We start from the raw sequence: 27,076 nt of genomic DNA on the forward strand, positions 1-27,076 counted from the left end.
ATTGAGCTGGAACCAGAGGGTCTTCAAGGTTCCTTCCAACTCAAACTGCTCTGTGATTCTGTGATTCTATTCCGGTAGAAATGAAGATCCAAAATGAAGTTAAGCGAGCCTGATATCCAGCCCTGCACATGCAAGAAATGCTGTTAGTAGCTTACGAAGACTGCATTGAGTGCTACCACATCCAGAGCTGCCCTGCTGCTCCCATGCTCTTGGAGCATCAGGAAGCACACAGTTACCTTGGCTCTATCACCACTCTCCTCTCCTCCACCCTCCAGCTGCAGCAGCACCCTGGGAAGCCCATACACCTGGTCCCACCCCCACTGGGTCCCAGCACCAGACCTGCCCTCTCCCACACAATGTGCTCTGAATTCTACAGGCAGGAGAAGACCTGGGAAGTGCCAGCTACTGTCCAGATAGGACATAGACAGCTCTATAGGTTCCCATCCCTTCCAGAGCAACCTCTCAATGGCAAGAGCTGGCTCCTGCTGCCATGTCTGCAGTTGTGTTCCTTCCCCTCCAACCACCCAGTTAACAAAGAACTACTTTTTCCCGCAGCTGTAACTGTCTTTGAAGGAGTTTGCTTTATTTAGAATCATAGAATCATTAAAGCTAGAAAAGACCACAAAGATCATCTAGTCCAACCCCAGCCAATCCCCACCATGCCCACTAAACCACATTCCTCAGAGCCACATCTAAACTCTTCTTGAAAACATGAATGGACAGTGACTCCACACTTTCCTGGGCAGCGTGCTCCAATTTAGTAGGTTGAATACTTGATTCTTTAGCATCCCATGGGTACTTAGCAAGAGACATGACTCTCCAAAGAGGGCCTGGCCTCTCACTCTCCAGATTGCCCATGCATTTGTAGGGTTTCCTTAAACTTCCTGGTGTGACCTCATTTACTGCAATAATCACCCCTGTTTTTGTTTAGTCCTGCTCTGCAGAGCACTTATCCATTGATGATCCTCTCACTAATGTATCCAGGCATAGTGTAGATCAGCAGAACCAGGAAGACCGTCAGAAGAGCAACCACAAACAGCACAATGATGTACTTCTTGTACCGCTTCCAGATGAAGAACACAAAGGTCTTCATGGGATTCACAAACCAGTTGAAAGAAGTTTTTGGCCGGCTGGAACATGGAGAAATGAAACGAAACTGCCCTGTCCTGCTCCGGCAGCAGCAGTTCTGCAGACACCCCCACCTTGCTCCTCAATTGCTCTGACCTCCCTAAGAAGTGGATTCTCCCTCTTCCCATGTAAACAGCCACCAAAAAGAGAGCTACCAGACATTTGCTGTAAGGTGATGAATACAGATACTCACTTGGGCTTTTCCAGGGGTTCGGGCTCTTTTCGGCCCAAACCAACAGGATTCTTCTCAGCCTCCTCCAAGGTCAGCAGCTGGAACTCTGCCTCTACTTTACCCTGGGGGGGGAACATAACAGACTCACAGCTGAGCGCGCTGCTTCACAGAGCAGGCGCTAGCCACGTACTTGCCAGGACTGCGTATTTTTCTCCCAGTTCCACTTGGACCCTGCACAAAGTTGTGTGCAGATGGGTCACTGCTGCCTCTGCAGGTTATGTGTATGCAGGACAGGTTGCCTCGTCCTAGCAAAGGCACATCACCAACTCTCCACTCCCTCCCACCAGCGCCCTGCCTTACCGTCAGGAAGTACTTGTTCCCACTGGGGTCTGTGAACTCAACGTCTTCTGGTTTCACTGAGCTGCTCCACTTCTTCTTTTTCTTCTTGTGCTTGGCCTCCCTCTCCTCTCTCTTCTCATCTTCTTGATCTTTGAGTTTGATGAAGGGCCACCAGCCCCTCATGCGCTTGTTGCGGAAGATGGAGAAGCGAGGCGCAGCGTTCTCCTTTGCCATCTTGATGGTGCAATGCTCTGAGCTCTTGGCTGCCCGCACCATGTCGTGCAGCTTCAGCTCAATGGAGCCTGCAGGCACAAGGATAGCCCGTGATAAAACTCCAGGGTGAGCCCCACGCTCCAGCTGGTGTCTCAGCCATGCTCCCACCAGCACCAGCCCATTCCAGCTGCCGCAAGGATCTAACAGAGTAATGTACATTTACAGGTGGTGAACCTGAAACTCAGCCCAAGAAAAGACCAGCCCAAGAGTTAGAGAGGCAGAAGATGCAGTTCCTGCCTCCTTACTGTCTGATGTGGCCAATCTGGCTTGCATGTGTGCTATTGTGAAAACAGTGCCACGACCCCCCTGCTCTCCTCACGTGCACAAGCTCTTTTTCCTCTCCTTGTTCCTGAAAACATGAATAAGGAATTATAAAATCTGCAAAACTTATTGAGAGTTTAATCCTTGACTTACATCTGAAACAGCCTCAGCTCACTCCCCTGCTTCACCTTCCATCCCTATCCTCCTTGGAAGGGGCTCCCGTCCCATTTAGGCACTGGGCCCTTGCAGCAGACCAGTCTTATCACACACTGGGCTGTACTGGCCAAAGCATGGCCATCAACCAAGGCTGTGCTGTGTCATTCAACAAGACCAAACAGACTGCAGAACTGGGCAGGGAGGAACCTGATGAGGTTTAACAAGTGCTAGCATGGAGCCTTGCACCTGGGGAGGAATAACTGCATGCATCAGTATAGGTTGGGGCACGACCTGCTGGAGAGGAGCTCTGCAGAGAAGGACCTGGGGGTCCTGGCAACCAATAGGTTGGCCATGAGCCAGCAGTGTGCCCTCGTGGCCAAGAAGGCCACTGGTATATTAAATGGTGTACTAAAAAGAGTGTGGCCAGAAGGCTGAGGGAGGTGATCTTCCCCCTCTGCTCTGCCCTGGTGAAGCCACATTTAGATTACTGTGTCCAGTTCTGGGCTCCCCAGTAAAAACAAGACAGGGATCTTCTAGAAGGAGTCTGGTGGAGGACCACAAGTATGATAAAGGGCCTGGAGCATCTCCTGAATGAGAAAAGGCTGAGTAACCTGGGTCTGTCCAGCCTGGGGCAAGGAACACCGAGGGGGGATCTGATCAATGTTTTTGAATATCTAAACAGAAGTGGAAGGCAAATGGATGAGGCCAGGCTCTTCTCAGTGGTGTACAGCAAGAGGACAAGGAGTAATGGCCTAAAACTCGAACTCACGAAGTTCCAAACTAACACGCAGAAGAACTTCTTTATGGTAAGGGTGATGGGGCACTGGAACAGGGTGCCCAGAGAGGCTGTGAAGTCTCCTTCCAGGGAGATATTCAAGATCTGTCTGGACACCTACCTGTGTGACCTATTGTAAGGTACCTGCTTTAGTAGGGGGGGTTGGACTCAATGATCCCTTGAGGCCCCTTTCAACCCCTGTGATTCTCTAATTCTGTGAAAATTCCCCTCTGTTCAGCTGTGGTGAAAGTGTGTCTGCCATGTCTACCATGTCCAGTTTTGCATTTCCAACATGCCAAAGTTGTCAACTCAGTAAAGCATGTCAGGCAATGGACACAAGCTGCAGCAGTACAAACATTAACTAGACACAAGCAGAACAATTTGAGGATAAGAGTGGTGCAGCCTAGGAAAGGGGCCCAGAGGGATGCTGGAATCTCCATCCTTGGAGATACCCTAAATTCCCAATCCCGAGCAACCTGGATTGCCACTAGACCTGTTTGGAATAGGAGGTTGCACAAAAAACTGAAGGGATCCCTTCCTACCTGAAAGTTCCTGAGACTGTGCTTGCTGGGAAGCACTGAGACTGCTGTCTAACACTTTCACCAGTGCCCAAATAGCACTACTGAAGCAATCACTGCTGCAAACGTCTCACGGGGGTACAAAACATTTGCTGGGCACATCAGCTCAGTGCGTGTCTGCAGGGCAGGCATGAACCACAGGGCTCTGACTATCACTCACACTTGTCAAAAGCCAGCCCAGGTGACTGCTACTGGTGTTCTTTTTTGGAGAGCAGGACCCCAAGGGAAATGCTGGAATGCTTCAGCAAGGTGAAGGTCAGCCACCCCACTCCCAGCAGACCGTGCCGTACCTAGAAAGTCATTAGCTGAAATCCTATCATAATCCCAGACTTGGAGGACTAGAACAGCTGGTTCCCGAAATTCTGATTCCTCCACAGAGAAGACAGAGTCCTTCTTCTTGTAGGTGATCTCCTTCTCAGTCGGGAGATAGTTGAAGCGGAAGATGAACCTCCAGTTGAAATTGCCCTCCCCAGTCAGGGAGTTAAAGTGAACATCTGTCTCCTGCTTGTCGTGGTCGAGTCCCTTTATCCAGCTGCAGGAGAAGCTCAGTTATCTCATACCCCTTCTCACCCTGCCCGTAAGACAAAGCAGAAAGATGGAAGATCTGAACCCTGTAGGATAGCAGGAAAGGGTCAAAGAGTGAAATTGGATCAATGACCGCTGACTGTGGGGTACAGCAGTCAGGGTGGGGGCAGGAAGGAGCAGAGGTTCCGAGGAGGCAGCGGAAGGCACGGGGCAGGGCTGGGAGCCAGACAGCCAGGACTTGGCCCCCTGCTGGCTCCCATCAGACCTCTTCACGTAGATGTCACTAGAAGGCTCTCCAGTTACTGGGTTGACATCATCAAGGATCACATCGTCTGTGTTCCAGATAATCACGCGCAGCTCGTAGCTGTGGGAAGGACACAGGGGTGGGTAAGACCTCTGCTCTCGTGCTTGGCATCTTGGAGGGCAAAACAAGTCTACACCAGAGGAGCAGTAGGACCTGAACCTCCCCCAGCCCTGTGGGGGGCCCCTCTGACCCAGTCCAGCCCAGCAGTCACATTATCTTGCATGGAAGCCCTCACTGGTGGGTTACAGCGCTGCCAGACAAAAACTCACAGTGAAAACAAGCAGCTTGTGCAAAGACAATCCCTGGTGTAGTGCAAACATACCCAGCACCACTTAGACACAGAAGCTCAGAAAGGCTTAGAGAGGAAGAGACCTCCACAGTCTCCACATTAACCTCCTCTAATTTTGCAGCAGAGCAGACTGATCGGGGCCTGGACCACGTGAATTTTGAGCACCTCCAAGCGAATATCCTCACACCTCTCCAGTTCCCTGAGTCCCATCCCAGGATATCTTCACTCTCATTATGAACGACATCCAGCTGGAGTTTTCCTTGCTGCAGGCTGCACCTCTGAGAAGAATCTGGGCCCTTCATCTCAATACTCTCTGACAGCAGCAGATCAGCTCCTTCAGTTTCCCTTCTCCAGGCACACAGTGGATGCCCATTCACCAGCCACAAAAGAGTTGGGTGAGTAGCTCAGACCTAGATTTCTACCTTCTCCATTCAAGGAGCTTAACCTTGCCTTTCACCAACACTGGTGCCACTGAAACCCTCGTGCCTGAAGCCACTGCTCCCAAGACACCATCCCTGCTCCCAGGGGTGCTACCTGATGGGCAGTCGGGGTTTGATATTGACTGGTGGTGGTGCAGGAACATCGTTGGGAAACATGTCGATCCACATGTGCAGGGAGCCCTGATGAGAGATGACAGCAGAAAGGTTTCAAAAGACTGACCACCCTCCAGCTCTTCAAGGAGCAAGGGATTGGCCCTGCAAGGAAAACTATACCAGAAAGTCCCCACTTGTCACCCTCCATCACTATTCCCAGTGCTTCAGAGCTTTGTATGGATTTCAGACAGGGTTGGATAGAAAAAAAAAAAAAGACTATCAAAATTACTTCTTTTTCTCCTCACCCTGCTGCCAGGAAAAATAATTCCAGATGAGCTGAATCTATTTCACATGCAGCCTTTTGCAGCCTGGAGATCCCGTGCCCAGCCTGGCTGCAGTACACTGAGCAGAGTAGCTTGGCCCTCCAGCTCTGAGTGCTCTGTAGTGGATGAGCCATCAGATAGGCTCAGTGCATCAGCACCAGCAGAAGAAAGAATTTGCTCTTGGCACTGCTGCCCCAGTGCCATCAAGCTTCTGCTGACTGCGGACAGAAACAGCTGCTCATCCAGGAAGGGGCAGAGCTTGGGATGCATGCCATGATGTGGAGGCAGAGGGACAACAAGGGATCAGCCAGTGTAGGTTACCAGCCACCCTAAAGGTCACTGCCTGGAGCAGCATCTGCTTTGGATAAGGAAACATCTCACCTGTACAAGCCCAGGGCTGTCAGGGTTGTAAAGGGATCGGATCTCCACATGCTCTGGTACCAGCTTGTACCCGTGTCCTGGCATCTCTTCCCAGTGCTGCAGGACGTACAAAGCCTTGTGCTCATCATCCACTGACCAGTTCTCATCAGCTGCTCCTCTCTGGGCCCTCACAGAGGCCTCTGCAGCAGGGCACAGCCAAGGGAAAAGGGCTCAGTATGCCACAGTGAGGAGGAAAATGGTAAGCAGAAGATGAGCAAGCCAAAATAAATAAGAGGAAATGGGCAAAAAAGCATTTACTGTGGCCTAGGGATATGACCCTCTGGGGCAGTTTAAGGTATCGTGTCTGTGGTGATGCCATCAGACCAACAAATAGGAAATACTGCCCTGGGAGTGCTCAAGGAAATAACCATATGTCACTTGGTATTGATGCATGGCCATGCCCTTCATTAATTAACAATCTATGCTGCTAATTGACCCACTTGGCATAGAATGAAGGCAAATAACAGTTCAAGACCAAAGTAAAGGCTGCTAATGATGAGAAAAACAGGAATCAGTGGGTAAAGATGCACTAATCCACCCACAGCTGGGTTTACAGAGAGCATCTGCTCTTTGGAGATCACCCTGAGAGGAAAACCACCCAAAGCAGTCCTGGACATGGCAGCTGTCCACAGGGCTCCAATCGGAATTGCAGCCACATTTGCACCAGAGCAAATGCTGTCCTCAGCTGTTGTTTTTTGTTTTTTTTTGTTTTGTTTTGTTTTTTAATTGGAGCAAAAATCAATGATGGCATTTTTAAATGCTGGTGGAAGCCCTGACAACATGAACACTTTTTGGCCTAGCTTCAGACAAAGTAAAAGATGTAATTCAGGTACCAACCCAATACAAATATTCCAGTGAACAAAGCACACAGACAGAATGGCAACTGGCCAAAATGACTCAAAATAGAGGCAATACCAGCTCAGAATTAAACTGCAAAGTGATGGTGAGGCTGATGCATGCTCTGTGGTTTCAGGAAGAGGTAAGAGCAGCAGAAAACCAATCACAAGTACAGACGGCCAATGGGGAAAGCAAGATCTGCAAATAGAGCCAAGGGAAAACACAGCAAGGAGGACAAGGCTCTGTATAAGTGAACAAAACCTCCGGAGCCAGAATCTGAATTACTTGTTCAAACTGCTTCTGGAAGGAAGGCTGGTCCAGGTATTTGCAACAGAGGTGAAAAGCACTTGGGAGAGGAAAAGACAGAGGAAAGGGGCGTGGAGTCATTCTTCCAAGAAGAGCATGTCCACATCACATCCTTCTGACCCATAGGGCCCTCAGCTAGCATGGCGGTGCTGACTGAGGGACACCAGCACAGCACTGCTCCTCCCTTCCCAGCTGCTCAATGACCTGAACAGAAGGGAAAAGGGCTTCTGGAGGCTCCTTGCTCTCTTCTGAGTGGGATTTATTTCCCCTTCCTGACAAAACCAACCCTTATAGGCCAGGCCAGTGCTGAGCAACACTGAAACTAACATACAAAGTAACATGGCCAGACATGTAGGTGCCACCGCCCCGGGCAGCATGGGCACAGAGAGCATCATTTCTGCAGGAAACGTGGCTTTGCCTCGTAAGATCCAGCCATCCACAAGCAGGCCAGGTCTGCTCCATTCCTGTCTCCAGGTGGACTTACTGCACAAGTGCTGGCCACTGAAGACCTACGGTTGGGAAGGTTTTCCTCCACTGGCAATGGCACCAGGGCTTGTGATTTCAGTAATAAGGAAAGAAAAATAGCAAAAGAGATAATGAAAGCTGCCTGTAAGGAAGAAATTAACAATAGTGAGGAGAAATGGGGAGTTACTCAAAGCATCCCTGAAGCAGCTAAATGCAGGAAAGAAGAGTAAAAAAGGCCCCCTGAAAACAATAGGATTCCAGTCTCTGGGTGATGGTGGTCACAAGCAGATGGAGATAAAGCTCCATGACAGCATCAGCCACTGCAGTAAGCTACAGCTGCTCTGGCTGAACAAGCACTAAGCATCCATGCAGGACACTGCTGTGAGAGGGTCACCTTGCAGAACATTCCACCTTCTGCCTGGGAAGCTGCTATGTTTGCTAATGACCTGGACCACATCTCCCCAGCCCAAAAACATCAGCCACCAAAGCCAGGCTGCGGGGTGCTGAGGACCCACACAGTGACCCACAAACAGGGTGTAGGCAGACGACCCCAGCAGCACTTCAGGGAAGAGAGGCTGCTGGCTTCCCAGCCCACACCATCACTGCGCTCACTGCTCAGCACAGGAGCAGTCATGGCACCCCAAGCTCTCTGTACCTTCAGGAAAAGCCTCTGGAGGGACCTTGAAGACTTTGTTGCCCACTTTGACTTCCTCCCGTCTGTACTCTGCTGCAGGGAGTGACATTTTCTTGCATAAGCTATCCAAGATCTGTGTGGGCTTGAAAGCATCTCGCCACATGTTGTAGCCATTTCTGCACGGAAGGAAGAACATGCTCAGTTTAGACATTGCAGGTTTTTTTCACAGACTCCATGTTTCCCTCCAGCACAGGCTGTGCCAAAATGTCCCTGCCTAGATTTCACTGGGAAAACCACAGACACAAAAACTTAATGAAAGGAAAGCTTAATGAGCTCCTCTCCCCTGCAACAAGCCAGGGTTGCCCCTCAAGCCCATTCAAGCCACAAAACTAGTGGCTTCAATGCAGCTCTGAACTGGGAGAGGGCAGTTAGCAGTTCTGGGGACATAACTCCTCAGCTAGTTACCAAATACTAGGGGAGAAAATATGCTTATAGGAAATGTCACCAGAGACCAGAGAATCCATTGTGGAGGAGGGTAAAGGAAAACAAGCATCAAGAATCTAGCTGCTCACGGAATTAGCTAGCGCTAGAGAAACTGCCCTACCTTCTGAAAGAGGTCAAAACTACAATATTTAGTGGGCAGCTTTCTCACACAAACCCAGTGTGACTGCATTAAGTAATGTTTTGCTACTGCATGCAAAATAGATCCTGCAGTAGGAGTTCAAAGTATCACTGGAAGTTGGTAGGAAGCAAAAAAATGAAGGAAATGGACTTATGTAACTCGTAATGCAACTGCACGACACCTGCTCAGAGGATACTGCAGATGCCAGCGCCGTCCTGCAAAACTGGAGGTGCTGTGAATGGCAGGAGAGGAGGAAAATCTCACGGCTGTAACGTGTCAGACAATACCTACGTGTCATACTGTGAAGCCACTCCACAGTTGGCCCTGTGCTTGCTGTAGAATCGGTTCTCCAAATCAATCTTAGTCTCTCCAATCAGATCATCAGATCCAACCAAATCATGATCAAACACTGCCACAGTGAGCTCTGATTCCATGGGAAAGGAGGCTGTCAGCTCTACAACTCTGGGTGGAAGCAGATGGGGAAGTGTAATTAGCAAGAAGTGAAACACATGCTCTGCTTCAATCATTCCATTCTTAAGAATTGTGTTTGCCAGCCCAAAGTCCTCTGATAGAATTTGTCTCTCCATAAGTTCACTGTGTGCAGTTTTCAGTGTCCTTGTTCAAACAAAAAAAGTTATTTATCCATGAGTGTGGATAGAGCTCCTGGAGATAAGAAAAATGTCTCCAAAGCTCTGTTGTTTTGCTATTTTATCTGATAAATCAAGCCCTTTGAATGCTTCCTTCCTGAAGCCAAACACCCCTGTGACAGATGGAGGCAAGAGACAAGTCTGAGATCATTGTCTTATAGCACAAAATTCTCCAGAAGAGAGGAAGAGAAGACTGCACACGCTGGGTCACGGCACGAGCCCCATGTCTGCACTATTATTAAACCTTGCAGAGGAAAACTTTCTGCATACTCTCCAAACACAGGATTGAGCTGCTTTGGGATGTATCGTTCCTTTGTGTCCTTCTGCTCCTGTCCCACTGTCACCACCACGTAGGGGTCTGCCTTGCCGTTGGGGTCTGCTGGAGACAGGTTCGTAGCCTGGAATGCACAGGAGTTACAGCCACACATCAGCTGCAGAGAGCAACGTGAAGAGAGGACACTGCATGGACCTGGGATATCCCAAGGTCATCAGTCAGGTGCTTTCAGCAACTGCCCCAGCAGTGAAATGTTTTTATTCCCATGCATCCCTACTCAACAAGCCAGAGATGACTGCATCTGCCAGCCCACCTACTTGCTTCACTGCCTTAGGGCAAATAAGAGGAGCTGAGAAATGCCCAACTGAACTTTTAGCACCTCCTGAAGCAAGAAAGCCTGGAAGGCTCTTCATGGAGAAGATGTAAATGACAGCCCTCGCTGCAGCTGACTCCCACTAGGCTGGCAAGCCAGTGTCAAGCCTTTCCCAAGTGTCACTGTTCACATTCACTGAGTGGAAAATGGCAGGAGGTCCTTAGGCTGGGACAGACCCCCAGGCATTACTGTCACTGCCACCAGACACCTACCTTCACAATATAAACTCTCACGAGAACCTTGATGGGTCTGTTCCTTGGAACACCCTGCGAAACCTTGGGTTCCATGGCAGCTTCCACACTGGGGTAGACATAGAAGGAACCCTACAGAAAAGACACCGCAGGTAAGGAATGGATATGAAAGAAAAGATCTCAGGTGGGGTTGGAGCCACCGAGAACGTTCCCCCTTGCCAGCTGGGATATCAGAGGCACAGATGCCCCATGCTCATGGAGACAGCCCTTTCCACAAGCACTGCCATGTCTACACGGTGCAGGCAGTCACTCTGCAGGTCAGGCTGCCAAACCACTGCCAATGCCAGAAGATTTGAACATCTCCATACGCATAATTCGACTGCCAAAGGCAGGAGGGCACCAAAGATTTTCTAGGGACCTTCTTAAACCAGCCTTTGTAGTTGATACTTCAGAGTCCTCCTGCATGGGATGCCGATGCATCCTTTAGACAAGATTACAAATTTGAGAACCAGAGACACTCGCTAATACTTACAATACTGAACATAACCAGAGACCTCAATCAGAATAAGAGCCCCTTTATACTTCACGTTCTCCCCTTGCAAGAGCTAAGAAGTTCTAAAATAAGTTCACTTATCAAATAACAAAGGTTCACAGTATACCCGGCCATGCCTCACCATGACCTCACACAGCTCTGCACACATACATCCTCTCCAAGGCTTTGCTGGTGTCTGCATGCTCTGAGGTCCAGATCACTTTAAGAGTAGTCTTTCACAAACTTTATTCAAATGATACAGCACCTTGTACTTCCCCACAAAATTCTCATCCTCATGTCCATCTTCATCATCATTTGCTTTGCCACGACAAAGGGGGAAAATACATAGCCAGTCTTCAAAATTATCAAACTCATTTTCCAGCTCAGAGCTGTAGATCTGAAAGAGGTAGAAACTCATTCTAGGCCTTTTTCTAACATCTTAAAGGAGAGGAGAGTCCCTTTTAGGAAAGGGAAGGCCATTCTCCCCCTGCCTTCACCATTTTATCATATCCTCCCTTACCCAGTGCCAGACATCATGAATTTCCTCTGTCTTCCCAAGCTCATCAGATGAGCACATGCATCTCAGCTGGGCTCTGAGGTCTCATAGCTGTTTCAGAGCCCAGCAAGGACAGGATCAGAAAACACTGTTGAGTCAGATTCTCCAGCCCAGTCTAAGCTTCCACGGTAGTGGAAGTGAAGAGGATGTGCCCAAAGAGCCAGAGCTGAAAGAGGCCATATCCATAACCCCAAGACTCACCTGAAGGGTGGCAATGAGCTTCCTCCTGGGCTGAGCAGGTTCAGCTTCAATTACTGTTTCATCTTCTGCTTCCATATCAATGTAAGCTGCATTTAAATTTCCTCCATCTGAAATGGCAATAGAAGATTGAGAAATGCTCTGATCTCTCCTATCATTGCAAATGTCCATCCATGAATTTTCCCCCAGCTTTGTTTTGCTTTTTATCCAGGCCTTTGACCTGTGTCATGGTTACTGGAGTTATTGCTCTCTGCAACAGGTGTCCCCACAGCATCACAGCTCTCCAGCAAGACAAGTTGGTGTGAGTGGGGGAACAAAATTCAGCAGAGGCCTGCCTGCCACAATGGATGCTCTTTAGGAAGGAAGTATTAAACAGAGGAAGCTGACTGGAGTCTTCCACAGGTACTGTCAAGGCAGACAAGAATGAGAGCGAATCTTCTTCTGACAGATGCTTGTTTGGATGGACTACTTTTGGGTGGATATCCATCACCACTACTTTGTGCACAGGCAGTCATGCCTGGAGGATGAGCACAGCTGGTCCCATCTCTGGGACATCAGGCTAGGGGAACAGAAACCCAACAAGAGAGTGTGCTTCTCTGCCTCATTACCTAGTCCCAAATCCCCTGAGAACAAATGGCATACGCCTACCCTCTATTCCTTTTTAAATAGGATTTATATAATTTCTACATTTGCTGTCCCATCGACTCAGGTCATTGCTGGGGCCAGTCACTGCTTGCCAGTCACTTCAGCAAAGCTGAGCTTACAACTGTAACACTATTCTCAGATCCTCTGCTTTTTGGGTCTGAGTCCTTGTACGACTCTTGGACGGTGAATATCCATGTGCACAAAGCAATGCCCAGCTGCTGAATATTCAGACTCCATTTCCACAATCCCATTGACCTCTGTGGGAAGAGCTAGGCCCTACACTGCCCAGAAAACTCACCTGCATCATTCAGGTCATCATTCTCAGCATCTTCCTCATCACTGCGTGTCTGAAACACACAAAGACAGTCACCCCACATCCCTGACAGCAAAAGCTTCTCCATCTGAGCACACAACACTTCCAAAACTTTCCTGCCAGCAGAATCAACAATACGAAGCCTGAGATATTTTAGCATTAACATTATCGCAGGAGGGTACCGAATGAGTGCCTTAGTGGTATATCTGGAAGAAACAGATTTTCCTCTCTCCAGGTCTTCCTGCTGTTTTGTTATTGTTGCTGTTGTTGCTGTTTTTGATTGGGATCTTGGGGAGGCAGGGCAAGCAAGGAAATCTGAAGCAGACTTGCATCCATAGCCCACATGAGGAAGATGGTCAGGACAGACAGCTTACAGCATGAAAGTCCCTACACTGCATCTCAAATCAGCAAAGCCCTATTTTCAGTACTGTCTTAACAAGAACCCAGTCATGCTGTCAAGACCACTTTGACACCTAGCCTCAGGGATGCTTCAACATCCATTACCTGCTGACCTCAGCCCACCTGAAGGATGTCTGATACCTGACTACTGTAAGTGTTCTTGGCACACAAAAGCTTACATCTTCCTGCAGATACATGCTGCAATATCTCCTATGGCACCCTGTTGCTGAAAACCTCTTCCTCAAGCCACTATGGCCATTCTCCCCTAAGCTAAAAGCTATCACAAGAGATTACCTGGTTATAGAGCTCCTTCAGAGACTCATAGTACTTGGACCACCAGTCTAGTTCTTCTGGATCTGGTTTTTCCTCTTCATATTCATCCTCCTTCTTTGCAAACTTATTGATAGGAATCTTTTTCAAAGGAGCCTTAAGATCACAGAGACAAGATTCAGATGGAGGGAAAGAACATCCAGGATACCTGCACACCCTGCGCTAGAGCCCTGATAGCCCCAGCAAAGGCTCAGCTTCCAGGCAGAGCACTGGAGCTACAAGGTTCTGTGTTCATGCTTCGCTACAAAAGCAGAATTCATTGCATAAGGCAGCAGAACTCCTCTCTGTGCCAGTGCTCAGACACACAGCAGTGCCAAGGAACAGCAGAAGCAGGCATGAAATGAGGAGACGGATAGGGGAAGAGGAGCATTTGAGTCCAGAGAGAAAGCTGGATTCCCAAATTTCAAAACACACTGGGTCCAACACATCACTCACCTTCACCAGACTCAGGGTGTGAGCACTGGGACCCGGCTGACCTGAGGCTGGGCCAATGGTTACCACACTCTGAGGTGGAAGATGCCGGGCTGAGGATTTCCGGGCTGAGATGAAGAGAAAGAGCATCATGTTCTCATGTGTTCCTTTCTGCCCACTGACTCCTAGTTTTGGCCAGTTGTTACTCCACAAGAAAACCACCTCTTACCCCATTGCAGTGTGATTTCTTTTTAAGCTTTTGACAGCAGATCCTTACAAAACTGTACTGGAAATCCAAGTACTGAGACCAGCCACTGTCATTTACATGCTTGTTACTGACTAGCAAGAATCGTTGCTATTTTGATCCTCCACTCATCAATTTTTGCTTCTTCATCGTCATATCTCCTTTATTTACACACTCCCAGATCAGGAGCTTTGGGTGCTGCTGTCAGAGAGCTATTTGGTGAATCCATTACCCAATGAGTAGTTCTTGACCCAGCAATGCAAGAAAAGTGGAAACCTGTTAATATGCGGTCCCAGTTTATCAGTTCACAATCCTTAAAACTGGATGGAGGTCTCCCTGGGGACAGCTCTCCAGCTCAGCTATGCAGAGGATTGCAATAAATGAAAACAATGGTCCTCCACAAACTAAACATCTCTGATTCCAGACACAAAATTCCTATAGATGTGAAGTTACTGCCTATTCAGCCCCAGATAAATGGCCTGCTGGACTAAGATACCTTCATGAGCCATTCTGCTTCTTCTGGTTTTCACAACTGTAAAACAGAGAGTGGCTGGGAAAGAGACCCTAAGGAGGTTGTACATCCACAGGTGAAGAGGCCTGCTGATGTGGTAAGGAGGCAAATGATAAACTACCCTCGGAGAGAACAGTCTGCAAACTGCCAAGAAGGTCAGACCCTACACCATTGCTTGGCAGCAGCCACTTCCCAAACACGGCCTAAGGGGAATCACAAACTGCCTCCAGCCTGTACCTGCCCTGTGCAATGCTTTTGTGGGACAACTTACAGCTCTTGGATGAGGACTTTGCTGCCTGGCTACAGGGCAGAAGTGATGGGGATGTTTGCCACAGGCAGAACCTCTTGCTACCTCCACAGGAACCTCATCAAGCAGCTCACCTTTGGGCACATCTTCTGTTTCCTCTTCTTCCAGCTCTCTGGGAGAGAATTTCATCACATCGGACACAACGTGGGTCCCCACCAGCACAGTGCGCCCAAACGCCCGCTTTTCCACCACAAAGATGCTGAGGGGAGGGTGCAGGTAGACCTGCTCTGGGAGCTCCTGCAAAAGAGCCACACAGAGGGGTTGTGGGAGTGTGGGCAGTACACAGAATCACGGAACTGAAGGCACTGGAAGGGACCTCTGGAGGTCGTGTAGGAAAGCATACAAGTAGCTTTGGATATCACCAGAGAGGGAGACTCCATCACCTCTCTGTGCGGCCTGTGCTGGGGCTTGGGCACCCTCACAGTAAAAAAGTTCTTTGGAATGTTTATACAGAACTTCTTGTATTCCATTTTGTGCCCCTTTGTCCTATTATGGACACCACTGAGAAGATTCTGGTCACAGTCTTTTGACATACACCCTTCTGATATTTGTAAGTGTTAGTAAGATCCCATCCTCCAGGCTGAACAAAATCCCAGCTCAGTGAGAGTGCTGTGAGATCTGATGAGACCTTACAACTCTGCCCAAAAACCAGAGCCTCATGGCAAGAGATGATGCCTGAGACTGATCTCAGTGGGCATATACGCAAAGGTTTTGATAGGCAGCCAAACTCTGTGTCCCCAGGAGAGCAAAACCCTGGGGGCAGCTCCCCTCCCATTCACTCAACCCCAGCAAGCAGGCTGTATGTGACTGTAGGACAGCCATGGTTTGCTCCAGCGCGGCAGCACTCACCACGTCCATGTATTTGACCAGCTCGGTGAAGTTGGGGTTCTCACTGTAGGCCACAATCACCTCTGACTCCACCTTCTTGCCAGCACATTCAATGATCACCTGTGGCTGGTCCACCTCGAACAAGTTGACCCGCTTCAGGTCCCTCAGGCCCCAGAACAGGATCTAAAGCACATGAAGCTGCTGGGCTGTTCTAGACGTGCTAGGTGTGGTACGGCCATACAGCCCTGCCCAGAAGTGCCACCCCACTCATCACAGACCCCAAGAAAGCTATGAGACCACTCTTCCCACACAGCCACCAGGATCCACTCCCATGCTGTGGGCACAAACATGACGGTTTTGATTGTTAAGCCACTGAGACAGTTTCTCCTGAATGTCAGGCACCTCCATTTCTGGCACCTGCTGGGTATCAAACCCAGCTCCTGCCCTGTCCACGGGCAGGCTGTGCCTCCCGCTATGGGAGCCAGCCCAGCAGAAGGCAGCACACCTCTATGCGAAATTCCTTCAGCACGGGGCGGATGCCCTCCGGGATGACGAACCGTCCGGCTCGGGGGTCTCCCAGGTAGCTGGGCTCCTTGGGCTCCACATCCTCGGGCACTGATGGCTGAGCAGACAGAGATGGGTTACATTGAGCACCGGAAACCATTTCTCCTCCACAGCGTATCCCCTCTCCCTCTCCTCTTGGTCTGTGCCCACAGTCTGTCCCTGCAGCCTCTCTTCAGCTGAAAGGCAGACGTGGTTTCTCCCAAGCCCATTACCTCCAAATAGCCGCTGTAATCCAACTCGATCAGCTCAAAAGTGGCAATGAGCTCCCCAGCTGGTTTGGAGCCTTTGTAAAAATCAAAGAACTGCAGGGCAGGTTTGCAGTATGGCTCATCAACCAGCTTCACCTGCGGGACAGCAAAGGCCTGGCCGAGGAACTCAGGAGAGCCCTGTAGGAAAGGAGGGAGAGAGTTAAAGTATCCCTGTTTTATCTCACCATCCGGCCATACAGGAATGCATAAGACCACTTCTCCATCCTCTGTTCCATCCAGAGGCAGGAGCAGATGAGAGGCACCTGAAGCAGCTGCTATTAATTTAGGGTCTACTTCCACACAAGACTGGACAAACGGTCTGGGACCATGCACCACAGATCAGATTGCTCAGAGTCCTTCAGCCACGGTTGGAATGTCCCCAATGCTGAACATTCCACAAGTTGTCTGAACCCAGGGCTCAACATTTTAACACCTTCAAGATGAAATTACATAACAGTTGGTGTTTTTTCATGTTCCAATCTGAGTCCATTTTCTGTCATCCTGTCCCTGTGTGCCTCTGAAAGAAGTCCAGCTCCATCCTTTCTATCCACTCCCATTATCCAGCTGCAGACAGCAGTAAGATGCTTCTTTGCATCCTTTATTCCAGACTTTCAGCCTCTCTTTGCTCTATCCTATGCTCCACCTTCAACCAGCTTGGAGCCACTCCTCTGGACTGACTCCAGTATGTCAGTGTCTTTCTGTGCACTGGGGAGCCCCAGACCGGGCACAGAAAAGCTGCTGAGCTACATGGGAGAGTCCAGTGCAAGCAGTGTCATTTCCATTCATTATGATAATAAACAGGCCCTAGGAAAGGAGCATGCCTACAAAGAACTAGTGAAGAGGAAGAGGGGAGGACTGAGGATGAACAGGAGATGGATAGAGAGAAAGGAACAGACCTCAAAGTCACACCATTTCCCCATGACTACAAGCCCTCTACAATGTGAGCCTGCTGAGAAAGTGGGGCAGGCAGCTGGGAGAAGCACAGTTCTTCTCCAAAGAGAGGAAATCCAGGATGCAGCATGTGTTTCCTCACTTGTAGCATCTCTGAGCTGTCTGCATCCTGCAGCCAGCAGCTTTACCCCAGCTTGTTTCAAAAGGCTGCAGAAAGTCTCAGCCTCAGCCATAGACCTCAGGACACTGGCACATCAAGATCAGGCAGGGTGACAGAAAACAGAGATGTGGCTCCTAAATGCCTGCTTGCAGCACTCACACACTGCTGTTCTGCCTTCCCTGTCTTTGAAGTGACAGCACGAGGGCAGTGTGGCTGTACTTACAAATGTACTCTGACTGAAGAGACTGATTATAACAACGGGAGTCTCTGTTTTCAACTCTTCTCTCTTCCCATCAATAATGAGCTGGTCAAACAGAAGTAACTCGTTCCACATTGGGCTCAATGTCTCCTCCACTGTCTGCAGACAGAGACAAGAGGTCTGAGTTTACCACAGCCCGTGGAAACAAAGCACATGCACTTTGTAAAGAGACTGGGGAAGTGTGGGCTGATCTCTCCACCACAGTCACATGGAGCTGGCAGAAGAAGAGATGGTAAAAGCACGAGACAGTAGAAGCACTTGGGATCAAACAGTAAGTGGTAATCAATCCTTGACACCTTGACACCAGTCTGCTTGGCTGTTTTGTCAAGTGCTCCTTGAATGCAGTCACATCACCCAGAGCACAGAAATACCTTGTGCCTGGAGTTACAAAATGTCCCAGAGGACTGCCACAGCACTGCCCTTCAACATGTCTATTTTGTCTCCAAACATCCAAGAAGGCAAATGCAGGGGCTTAAGGGATCTCACCCTGGTGGCCTGGCAATGAGTTGAAAACACCACTCTCACAAATGGATCCGAAAGGCCGTTGTCATCTGCAGGGAGGATCCCTCGAGCCTGATACAGGTGAGCTCGGAGCTGGAAATAGCTGAAATCTGATATGGAAAAGAGTTCTCAGTTCCCTAATCCAGCCGTTCCTGAATCCAAAAGATGTATCAGGGGGAACATGGTAAGGTAAGATCAGGTAAGGCTGGGTACATCCTGCAAGGGTACCACTTCTAGGGGCACACACTGCAGTTCTCAGAGGGCCAGCATGTCTCTCAAGGTTTGGACAAGCAAGAGAAGCTCAGCAGGCTCCCCAGGCATCTCTGGGAAGAACATGATGTGAAATGTGCAGTAATCTGAGAGCATCCACCACTGGGGAGTGCCAATGGGACTCAGCTAAGAGGCAGAGCTCATGTTTATTGCCAGTTTGGCAGCACGCTCAGCACCTAGGAAGCCCCCATCCTGCCAGCTGCTCCTCGTGTGAGAGTGCAAACGTGTCCTCATCAGAACAAAGCGGACTTGTCTTTCCCAGTCAGGCCTCAGAGATGACATGGAGTTGACAGGCCAGGTCCTACTCCTCACGCACTGACGCAGAGGCAGGACTTCTCACCTCTCCGTTTGCCCACTCATGGTTAAGTTGTGGAACTCACCATCCCTGCTGAGCCAGCTGGGAGGACTGTGAACTGAGAACTGGGTGATCTCCTGTCTGCTCTCAGAGAGGTACTTGAACTCCTCAGGCAACTCCATCATGCAGTTCTTTGCATATTTGGTAACCCCGAGCCACATGTAGATTTCCAGTTTGGCAAAGATCTCACCAGTGTGCAAGCCGGGCACCTGAAGGTGCAGGAAGGTTAGCAAGTTTCCCATCCCAGCCATACCACCTTCAGACCAGGACCACTGCTGCTGGCCAGTGACCAGCCATTGAGCACAGGACACAGTGTCACATAGTGGAGCAAGAGCTGTGCTTCCTTACAGACACTGGGATGTCAGGAAGGAGGGCTAGAAAAAAGGAGGGAGAAGCAGCACGATGCAAGCAGAAACATATTGCTTTGGGATAAACCCTACCTTCAGAAAGACAGTCTGAATCTTCGCACAGTCCTTGCCTTTCTCCTCTTCCACCACTGAGTAGAGGATGTTTTGAGCAGGGACTCTTGCGTATGCCACGCGCCGGTTGTTGCTGAGCATCCAGATGAGGACATCGGGGAGCGTGCACTGGGGCTGGAGGGAGGAAGAGCAGAGACAATCTCCTGATGCAGAAGGGGGGCTGGAGGCTGCACAGCTCTTTGGAGGTCCAGAAGCAAGTGATGGGGCCAAATGTCGGGCACATGCTTCTGAAACTCAGCCCTGCAGTATGGCTCTGTGTGTCTCCCCGAGGAATTTGGTTTTCACTACAAATCAGCGGGATGCAGTCACTCATCCCATGCTGGAGAAAGAGGGGCTGGAGAAGTGATACTTCCCCTGCACCTCCTGCCACAAGCCCGAGAGCTAATCCACGGGACAGAACCATGTGCAGACAATACAACCATGCCAGTGCCAGCACAAAGCTGCAGATGCAGAGCAGGCTTGCAAAGGAGCACGTTCACAGAAGGAAACAAGGAATTATTTTGAATCTTAGCTTCTGCTCTCTTTTCCCTCTTGGTCTGTTTGTACTTGCACAGCTTCTTCTAGCACTTCAAGAGGTGAAGTCTCATTTGTTCTGAAGTCTATCTGTCCTACATGTCCAAGGATGTGATAGTGATTGAACTTCACTTGGTGAAAGACTTCTCCAAAGTGCATCAACCTCTGGGCACTTCTCTCCTGCAAACATTGTGCTCTGGTTTACACTACAACAATTCACTTGGTTTCCAGAGCTCTTTAAATAGAGCCAGTGAGACTCTGAGTGCAGAAAGTCTATGTTATAGACAGGAATCCACACTGCAATGCAAGTCTGAATTTGCAGGAGGGGACGGTGTCAGGTCCCGGTGGGCAGGCAGGCAAGCCTGATTTCCAGACATACTTCCCACAGCCACACTGCAGCACAGCCTGGGGCCAGGCAGAGAGGGCAGGAAGGTCCTGGTGGCTGGGGATGACCCAGCCCTGCCTTCAAGCCACTGCCGGGCCCCTCGACCTCTGCTCTGACACCGCTGACCCTGAAAGACTGTGAAGCTTCATCCTTCATGAGAGCCATTACATAAAATACAGTGACTTCCAGCAGCTGGAAACTGGGATTTTACACAGCAAGGAAAGACATCTGGGAAAAATCCCCATTTCAGGCTGATGGAAGCCCCAGCAGGCAGCCCTGCTTCCCCTCCTTGCCCGTGCCCTCTTGTGCTCAGAAACGGGTGCCCCAGAGCAGCTGTACCTCTTGAGCCATGAAGCGGAGTTTGGCCAGGATTCTCCTCGTCTCCTTCACCTTTTCCTTCACATTGGCTCGAGTCAGCCACCTCCTCACACGGAGCCCCTGCTTCGCATACAGGATCTGCACAGAGAGCAGAGCTGTCGCATGCCCGGCTGTGAGCCATGCATGCCACACTGGCGGCACTGCTGGGGGCTCTGCAGGAAGTGGAGACCCTGCCCTCCTGCCCCATCGTGCCTGGCCTCTGTCAGCTCGCTTGCCAGCTGCTGAGAGCAAACCTTGAGAACCTGTGTTGAGGTTACTGCAGGAACCCATCAGCTCTGCCGACAGCAGAAATCCATGAGCTTTTGCATCGTTGGGGACAGAAGGACATACAAGAAAGAAACATTGCAGAAGATGACGGCCTAAGGCTCCAGATGGTGTCTGAGAGCATTTTGGTGACCACAGAAGTCTGCGAAGTGGAAGCCAAAGGAAACTGGAAGATAGGGCTAAGCTGTCATGTCTGTTAATTGATAGGGTCCAGATCTGAAGACAAACTTGGTGATGAACCTGAACTAATAATGAAATCCAGAAGGAATTCAGGGTTCAAACCTAGTGTTGACTGACCAGGCCAGGAAAACCCAGAAAACTTATCTCTTGGGCTTGGTTCTCTCCTTCAGAGAGCCCCATCCTTACCAGAGGATTTTTGCTATCACTCCACGACAATGTGAAGAAAAGCAGAGGGACCCAGACATGCCTGAATTTTATTTCCTACTGTTGTCATTGCATTTTGGTCAGTCACCAAAGCTTTGTGGTTTGAGGGGGACCAGGACTGCAGCTGTGCTCTGCCAGGAGAGGAAAGCTGGCACCCAAGCACAACATCTGCTTAAGACAGGAGGCAGCCATGGGCAGTCCCTGCTCCCTGTGCTGGAAGATGTAATACTCTAAGCAGTGTTGGGAGATGCAAGTGGTTGGAACTAGAAACTATCTTCAAGATTCCTTCCAATCTAAGTCATTCTATAGCTGTATGACTATACTGTGGGTCTTAGCTCCAAGTTTCCCTCTTAGCATCAATTCCAGCTGGTCCTCCAGAAGCATCCTGCAGAGCAGGTGTCACACGGGTTCTCCCCAATAATCCCAAGCCCCACAGCTTACGATGTTGCGCATCAAGTACTTTGTCCGACATCTGTCAAGATGGTTTGGATGTGCCATTGTTTTTCTCTCTGCACTGAGTGAGTATTGTCTGCAATGAGAAAAGCATCACAGCCTCTGAAATGTGCATGCCATAGGACAGCACTGCTGACACAGCAGAGCCACGAGCTCCACCTCCCCGCTACTAAACTGGATGTAGCTGAAACCCCATCTCTGTAATGACTGTTCTGCAAGGCTTTTGATCAGAAGGTACACGTGGCTCAGCATTCCAGGCCCTTCTTTACTGCCTCCATTACAAGGTTAGGGACTGCTGTATGTATCAGACCCCACCAGACTGTCGGTAATTAAAACACCAGATCCTGAAAGAGTGACTGAGAAGAGAGAAAGTAATGTCCTAACAGCTAGGAAACTCCCAGGAGACCAGAACATCAAGGCTGCCTGCTAACCCTATGCTTCCCAGGACTGTGGTCTCCCCTCTGAGCTAACAGAGCTACAGAATTCTTTCCCCATGTTGTCCCGGTTTCCTTCCACTTATTCTTCTCTAGAGAACAACAGAGGAGGCTGCGTGCAGCCCAGGCAGAACATGATATAACCTCCTAACCTAAAGCCAAGAAATCTTAGAAGTCAGGGCCATGCAAACCTGCATCCAGCTACAAATTCCTCCAGCACCGCTCGGAGCCTCTCTTCAGCTTTAGCCTTAGGCCTTCTCATGAGCTTCTCCACATCATCCAGTCCCTGCTCCTGTGGGGAAAGCATGACATTCAGGCAGCTTGCAGCTGGCCATGGGCTCAGGGCAAAGCCTGGCGCAGATGTGTTTGCCCCAGGTGTGCCCTTCTGCAGAGCTGGAGCAGACAGAGCACTGCAGGTCAGTGCAGCACCGCACGGACTCTGGGCCTTAGGGCTAACCTGGTAACTGGTTGCAACAACACCTCGTGCCTCAGTCCTCGAGCACTCACCAAAACACATCAGTGCAAGCTCTGCTTTCTAAGTCTAAGCAGGAAAGACAAGGCCCTGGAAAGGGGTTTCACTCCACTATGACCACTGGAGGCTGAAAGTCCTTGGGCAGCAGCATCTCCCCAGAGCAGAGGAGCTTTTTGTCACAGACCATAGCAGGATACTTTGCCAGGGGCAGATGGGATAGAGCCCCATGACAGATGCAGACATGCATAGGGTGAGGATGTTTCAGCTAAGTGTTATGCAGAGTAACTGTGCACTATGAGAAAAAGGAACGATGGCAGGAAGCCCCATGCCCCAAGAGCTGCTCTGTGCACGTTACCAGGCGCTCTGCCAGCTTGACAATCCAGTTGGAAACGCAGAGTCTCCAGGTGTGATCCTCCCAGTAGCTCCACACATACACGCAGGGTTTCTCATGCACCATGGGCAGGCAGCTGTATGATCTAGGGGCAGCACAGGACATTAGGGCTGCTGTGTGCAGCTGTCACAAGGCAGCATTTGCACAGGGAGCAGTAAGGACTGCTTTCCTCACAAAGAACCAGCTGCGTTGGTCCCTGCATCATGGACATGGATACAAGCTGCAGAACTGGCCCTTTGCCATCCCAAGGCAGTGTATGATGTTTCTAGCAGAGAGCAGCAGTGTGCCCAGATGAGTGAAGCTGATGAGAGTGTGGGATGCTGCTGAGATTCCTTGCTACTACAGGGTGGAGTGAGAGCGAGCGCAGGGCTCAACACAACCACGACACTGCCAGGCCTGTAGGGTGAAGAAGGTGGCATTCCCAGAGCACCTCATCATCTGTCTGCCTTGCCTGCCCAGCATAGAACACTGTGAGCCAGAGCGCTCCTCTCCTTCCTCTGCACTGGAATCAAGCCCTTGGGATACTGCTTGTCCACCAGACAAGGGACTGCTGGCACTGATGAGTTACATTTCCCTGTAGCCCTGTGCATGGCTACCTGCAGACATCACACAGACACTGTAGGGTCTGGCAACAGCAGCCTGCTGGGCCACGGCGAGCTGCAGGGTTGCAAAGCAGAGAAACACCTGCACAGCACTCACATTTCTGAGCAGATTTACTAATAGCATCCTGAGCAATTAAGATGGGAAGTTCAGGACTGGGGTGGAAAGTATAGAAGGATGAAGAAAGTATGACCCACCTGTCATACTCTGTGGGCTCTGGCCTCTGGCTCCTTGTCACCGATTTGTTCTGGGGGGCTGAATCTGGGGCCAGGATCTCCACATCCAGCTCACTATCTGAACCAGCATCCAGCAAAGTCTGGTTTTCTTCTCTCCCTTCTCCTTTCTCTCCTTTTTTACGTACTTTGGTCACAGCCTCTTCAGCTTTGCCATAGTTTCCTTGAAGATAAGCATTAAACAGCAGTCAGAAAAGCAGGATCAGTGTTAAACAATGAGTTAGCTAGTTTGCAAAATCAGCACAATCATGCTGCCAAGAGAAGCACAGGAGTCTGCACTGCTTTCAGAACCAGCACTTCAGCAGCATCCAACCATCAATGCACCACTTGGGCAATAAGATCTGAGATGGAGCTGGGAAACCACAAGGAAGTCCATGTGTGTGCCTGCAAGTTCCACTGCTTCTACCAAAGGCCTTGAAGCTTCCATCCAAACCCCTGGACTAGAGTCAGCAGCAGAGGTCAAGAGGACTTCTCAGCAGTCCTCCAGCAACGCAGATCCAGGGTTGGACCTGCATTCCCTGCCACTGTTTCCCCATCATCCACTGTCACAGCCCCTCAGCACCACATACTTAACCCCATTTGATTGCTCCCAAGCCTTTCAACTGCTTCTCACCTCCACTCCCTGAAGAGCTTCAAGCATATTCCCCAGACAGGAATTTCATACAAATATGGCAAAACTCCAATCCCGTGGGAGATCATACAGACTTTTAGAGTAATTAAAGTACTGTGAGCACTGCTTGGCCTCATCCTCCACCCTTCCTGAGCTCCTGATTTGGAGACACTTGACGCTTGGCACTGTAGGACCGCAGTGCTGCCCTGGGCTGGCTCAGGGAGGTTCACACCATTCCCATGGTTTCCTCATTTGGGACCCTGGGGAATACACACCTATAGAGACCTCAAAGCTGATAGGTTTGGAGCTGAGTGAAGAGTCCATCATCGTGGTTTCAAAGAAGGCAGCAAAAAGGAAGAATTCTTCTTTCCTCCCCAAAGCACTCTGTGCAGAGAAAGAGAATTCAGCCCAAGCCTAGCATGCCAAAACTCTTGACTCAGCAGAGACTTGCAGAGCACCAGGGCATGGCTGGTGCCTGTCAGGGCTCTTGAGGGTTTTACTCTTGAGGGACTTCAGAAGGACACTGCTGGGCTGCCCAGCTTTCCTGGAAAGCTCAGGCATCTGGTATGAAACCATGGCTCTGGCTGATGCTCCACCATCAGCTTGTATCCAGGTTTGGGTAAAGGATGGCTACTGTACCCACACAGCTGCCACTAGCCCATCTTTGCTGGACCAAGTGGTGACCCAGAGCCAGCTAACAGTTCCAAGGCTCCTGGACAGAACTACACGCTCAGCGATGGCCATGCTTTGGGAATAGCACCCATGTGAGAGTGATGATGCATGCAGGGATGCTCCTGCCTCACTGAGAGAGGCAGTTTGCAGGCTGCACGTGAATCCTTGGCCCTCACAGAAGCTCAGAGAGCCCTGGCTGGCCCAGCTGGGTTTTCTCTGCCATTGTTATGCCAGCTAATGACCCCTCTGCCTGCTCCCCATGAGCCTGTGCAGGCACCAGGCCGGTGTGGGTCAGGTCACATCAGTGCAAAAGGACTCACGTCAGGGAGCGGATGAAGCTCCTCCACCTCCACAATGACCTCTGCAGGCTGCTCAGCCTCCTGAGAGCCCCCAGCCTCCTCCTCTCCCTGCAGCTGGATCAGCTCTCTGGCTTTCGCCTTGGATTTTTTACTTTTCTTCTTCAGTTTCAGCTTGCTGAGGGCACCTTTTGTCTTGTCCCCAAGCTTCCTCTCTGCCACACCCGGGCTGCTGAAAATCTCCACTGTGATGGCCATGAGGATACGTCCACGATAGAAGATGCCCTCCCCCATGCCCTCGTTCAGGTCCTTGTGGACGTCCCGCAGAGCTGAATTCTGAGGGGAGCCATACAGGTTCACCCAGGCTGGGCCAAACGTGGGGTTAAAGCCTGCAGGGACAGGGTCTGATTAAACACAAGGTGCTGCAGAGACCTTCCCTCAAGAAGACAGCCAGGACACACAGTGTGAGCACGCACTGCCCATGCACTTCTGCTTTCCAACTCCAGGAGACCACTGTGGCCTGGGCAGATGTGCCCAGCAGGAGGCCCCAGGGGAGCAGCCATGCCAGGCCTCACCATTTCTGCCCGGGTCCGAGATCTGCTGCAGGTCAATGTAATGCGTTGCGATGGCTACATCGCCAACGTTGGCATCATCCAGCACCTGGATTTTTATCTTCTTGGCAAGAGGTGGGAACATCTCAATGAAGCTGATCTGCTCGTTCCACTCAGGCTCGGTGGTGTTGCTCTCCACAGATGTCTCCCCCTGGGAAGGAGGAGGGCTGAGAGTCACACAGCCCCAACCAGACCAATAGACAGAGCAAGGAATGCCTCTGTGCCTCCCTGGGGATGGCTCACCCCCCTGCTCTGCTATTATTTTAGCTACTCTCCCAAAGGTGCTAGGATGAATCCAGCTCACTTGTGGAAGACCTCCGCTGGGATTTATTCTACTCACTCCCTGTGTTTAGTCCTGGGCTCTTCCAGTCTGCCTCCATGGGATTGCCATGTCCCACAGCAAGTGCTGACACAGAAAAGGAGGAGTAGCCCAGCCCCAGCAGACTCACCTGCTGCCCACAGAATGAGACCTGCACGTAGGGGTCAATAAACACGTTTTTCTCTCCTATGATCTTGGAGAAACCACCCATAATGCCTGCGCTCATGCTGGGCAGGCCCTCAGCACGATACAGCTTGACACAGAGCCTGGCCCAGGGTCTCTCTGCAGGAACTCTTTTAGGCAGCAGTAGGTTCCTGAAAGACAAATTCATATTCAAGCTCTTTCCTGGAGTCCAGAAAATGAGAAGCCAAGTCTGTCCCCATCAGAAGGGGGAATAATGGGGAAAAGTACTTAGTGTGAAGAGACACGTGGCTGCTCTCCTCAGCCACGCAAACCCTGCTGCACTCACTTTTCAATGTCCTCAACTCGGCTGCTGCAGGAGGTGGGAAGGGAGCCCGCAGCTTCTCCCCGTGCGGTGACAGAGATGCTGCATTTCACAAAGCCTTTCACACCTGCCCGGGTGTCTGTGGGGTCACTGATAACAGCCCACTTCTGGAAGAACCTGTGGTCTGAGA

General features: G+C 50.4%; 1 protein-coding gene across 1 annotated transcript in view; it reads right to left on the reverse strand.

Annotated features, from left to right (window-relative positions):
• Positions 1 to 562: 562 nt before the first annotated feature.
• Positions 563 to 27,076, reverse strand: part of LOC128081058 (fer-1-like protein 4) — a 34,219-nt gene continuing 7,705 nt past the window's right edge. Inside the window, exons 12-45 of the mRNA XM_052683960.1 lie at positions 26,911 to 27,070; positions 26,572 to 26,755; positions 26,087 to 26,273; positions 25,536 to 25,900; positions 24,819 to 24,927; positions 23,898 to 24,096; positions 23,065 to 23,185; positions 22,429 to 22,529; positions 21,792 to 21,879; positions 20,664 to 20,780; positions 19,388 to 19,540; positions 18,973 to 19,156; positions 18,308 to 18,432; positions 17,786 to 17,920; positions 16,476 to 16,649; positions 16,205 to 16,321; positions 15,721 to 15,882; positions 14,946 to 15,108; positions 13,834 to 13,937; positions 13,363 to 13,494; positions 12,655 to 12,703; positions 11,715 to 11,821; positions 11,223 to 11,354; positions 10,447 to 10,557; positions 9,858 to 9,985; positions 9,232 to 9,402; positions 8,340 to 8,494; positions 6,038 to 6,216; positions 5,335 to 5,420; positions 4,473 to 4,571; positions 3,973 to 4,214; positions 1,661 to 1,941; positions 1,322 to 1,422; positions 563 to 1,130 (exon numbers count right to left, since the gene is read on the reverse strand). Coding sequence (XP_052539920.1) covers positions 950 to 1,130; positions 1,322 to 1,422; positions 1,661 to 1,941; positions 3,973 to 4,214; positions 4,473 to 4,571; positions 5,335 to 5,420; positions 6,038 to 6,216; positions 8,340 to 8,494; positions 9,232 to 9,402; positions 9,858 to 9,985; positions 10,447 to 10,557; positions 11,223 to 11,354; positions 11,715 to 11,821; positions 12,655 to 12,703; positions 13,363 to 13,494; positions 13,834 to 13,937; positions 14,946 to 15,108; positions 15,721 to 15,882; positions 16,205 to 16,321; positions 16,476 to 16,649; positions 17,786 to 17,920; positions 18,308 to 18,432; positions 18,973 to 19,156; positions 19,388 to 19,540; positions 20,664 to 20,780; positions 21,792 to 21,879; positions 22,429 to 22,529; positions 23,065 to 23,185; positions 23,898 to 24,096; positions 24,819 to 24,927; positions 25,536 to 25,900; positions 26,087 to 26,273; positions 26,572 to 26,755; positions 26,911 to 27,070 — 5,102 coding nt within the window. The 3' untranslated portion in view covers positions 563 to 949. The remainder of the gene's footprint in view (positions 1,131 to 1,321; positions 1,423 to 1,660; positions 1,942 to 3,972; positions 4,215 to 4,472; positions 4,572 to 5,334; positions 5,421 to 6,037; positions 6,217 to 8,339; positions 8,495 to 9,231; positions 9,403 to 9,857; positions 9,986 to 10,446; positions 10,558 to 11,222; positions 11,355 to 11,714; positions 11,822 to 12,654; positions 12,704 to 13,362; positions 13,495 to 13,833; positions 13,938 to 14,945; positions 15,109 to 15,720; positions 15,883 to 16,204; positions 16,322 to 16,475; positions 16,650 to 17,785; positions 17,921 to 18,307; positions 18,433 to 18,972; positions 19,157 to 19,387; positions 19,541 to 20,663; positions 20,781 to 21,791; positions 21,880 to 22,428; positions 22,530 to 23,064; positions 23,186 to 23,897; positions 24,097 to 24,818; positions 24,928 to 25,535; positions 25,901 to 26,086; positions 26,274 to 26,571; positions 26,756 to 26,910; positions 27,071 to 27,076) is intronic.

Source organism: Tympanuchus pallidicinctus, unplaced genomic scaffold (assembly GCF_026119805.1).
Source record: "Tympanuchus pallidicinctus isolate F22 unplaced genomic scaffold, pur_lepc_1.0 scaffold20, whole genome shotgun sequence".
Classification (NCBI taxonomy): domain Eukaryota; kingdom Metazoa; phylum Chordata; class Aves; order Galliformes; family Phasianidae; genus Tympanuchus; species Tympanuchus pallidicinctus.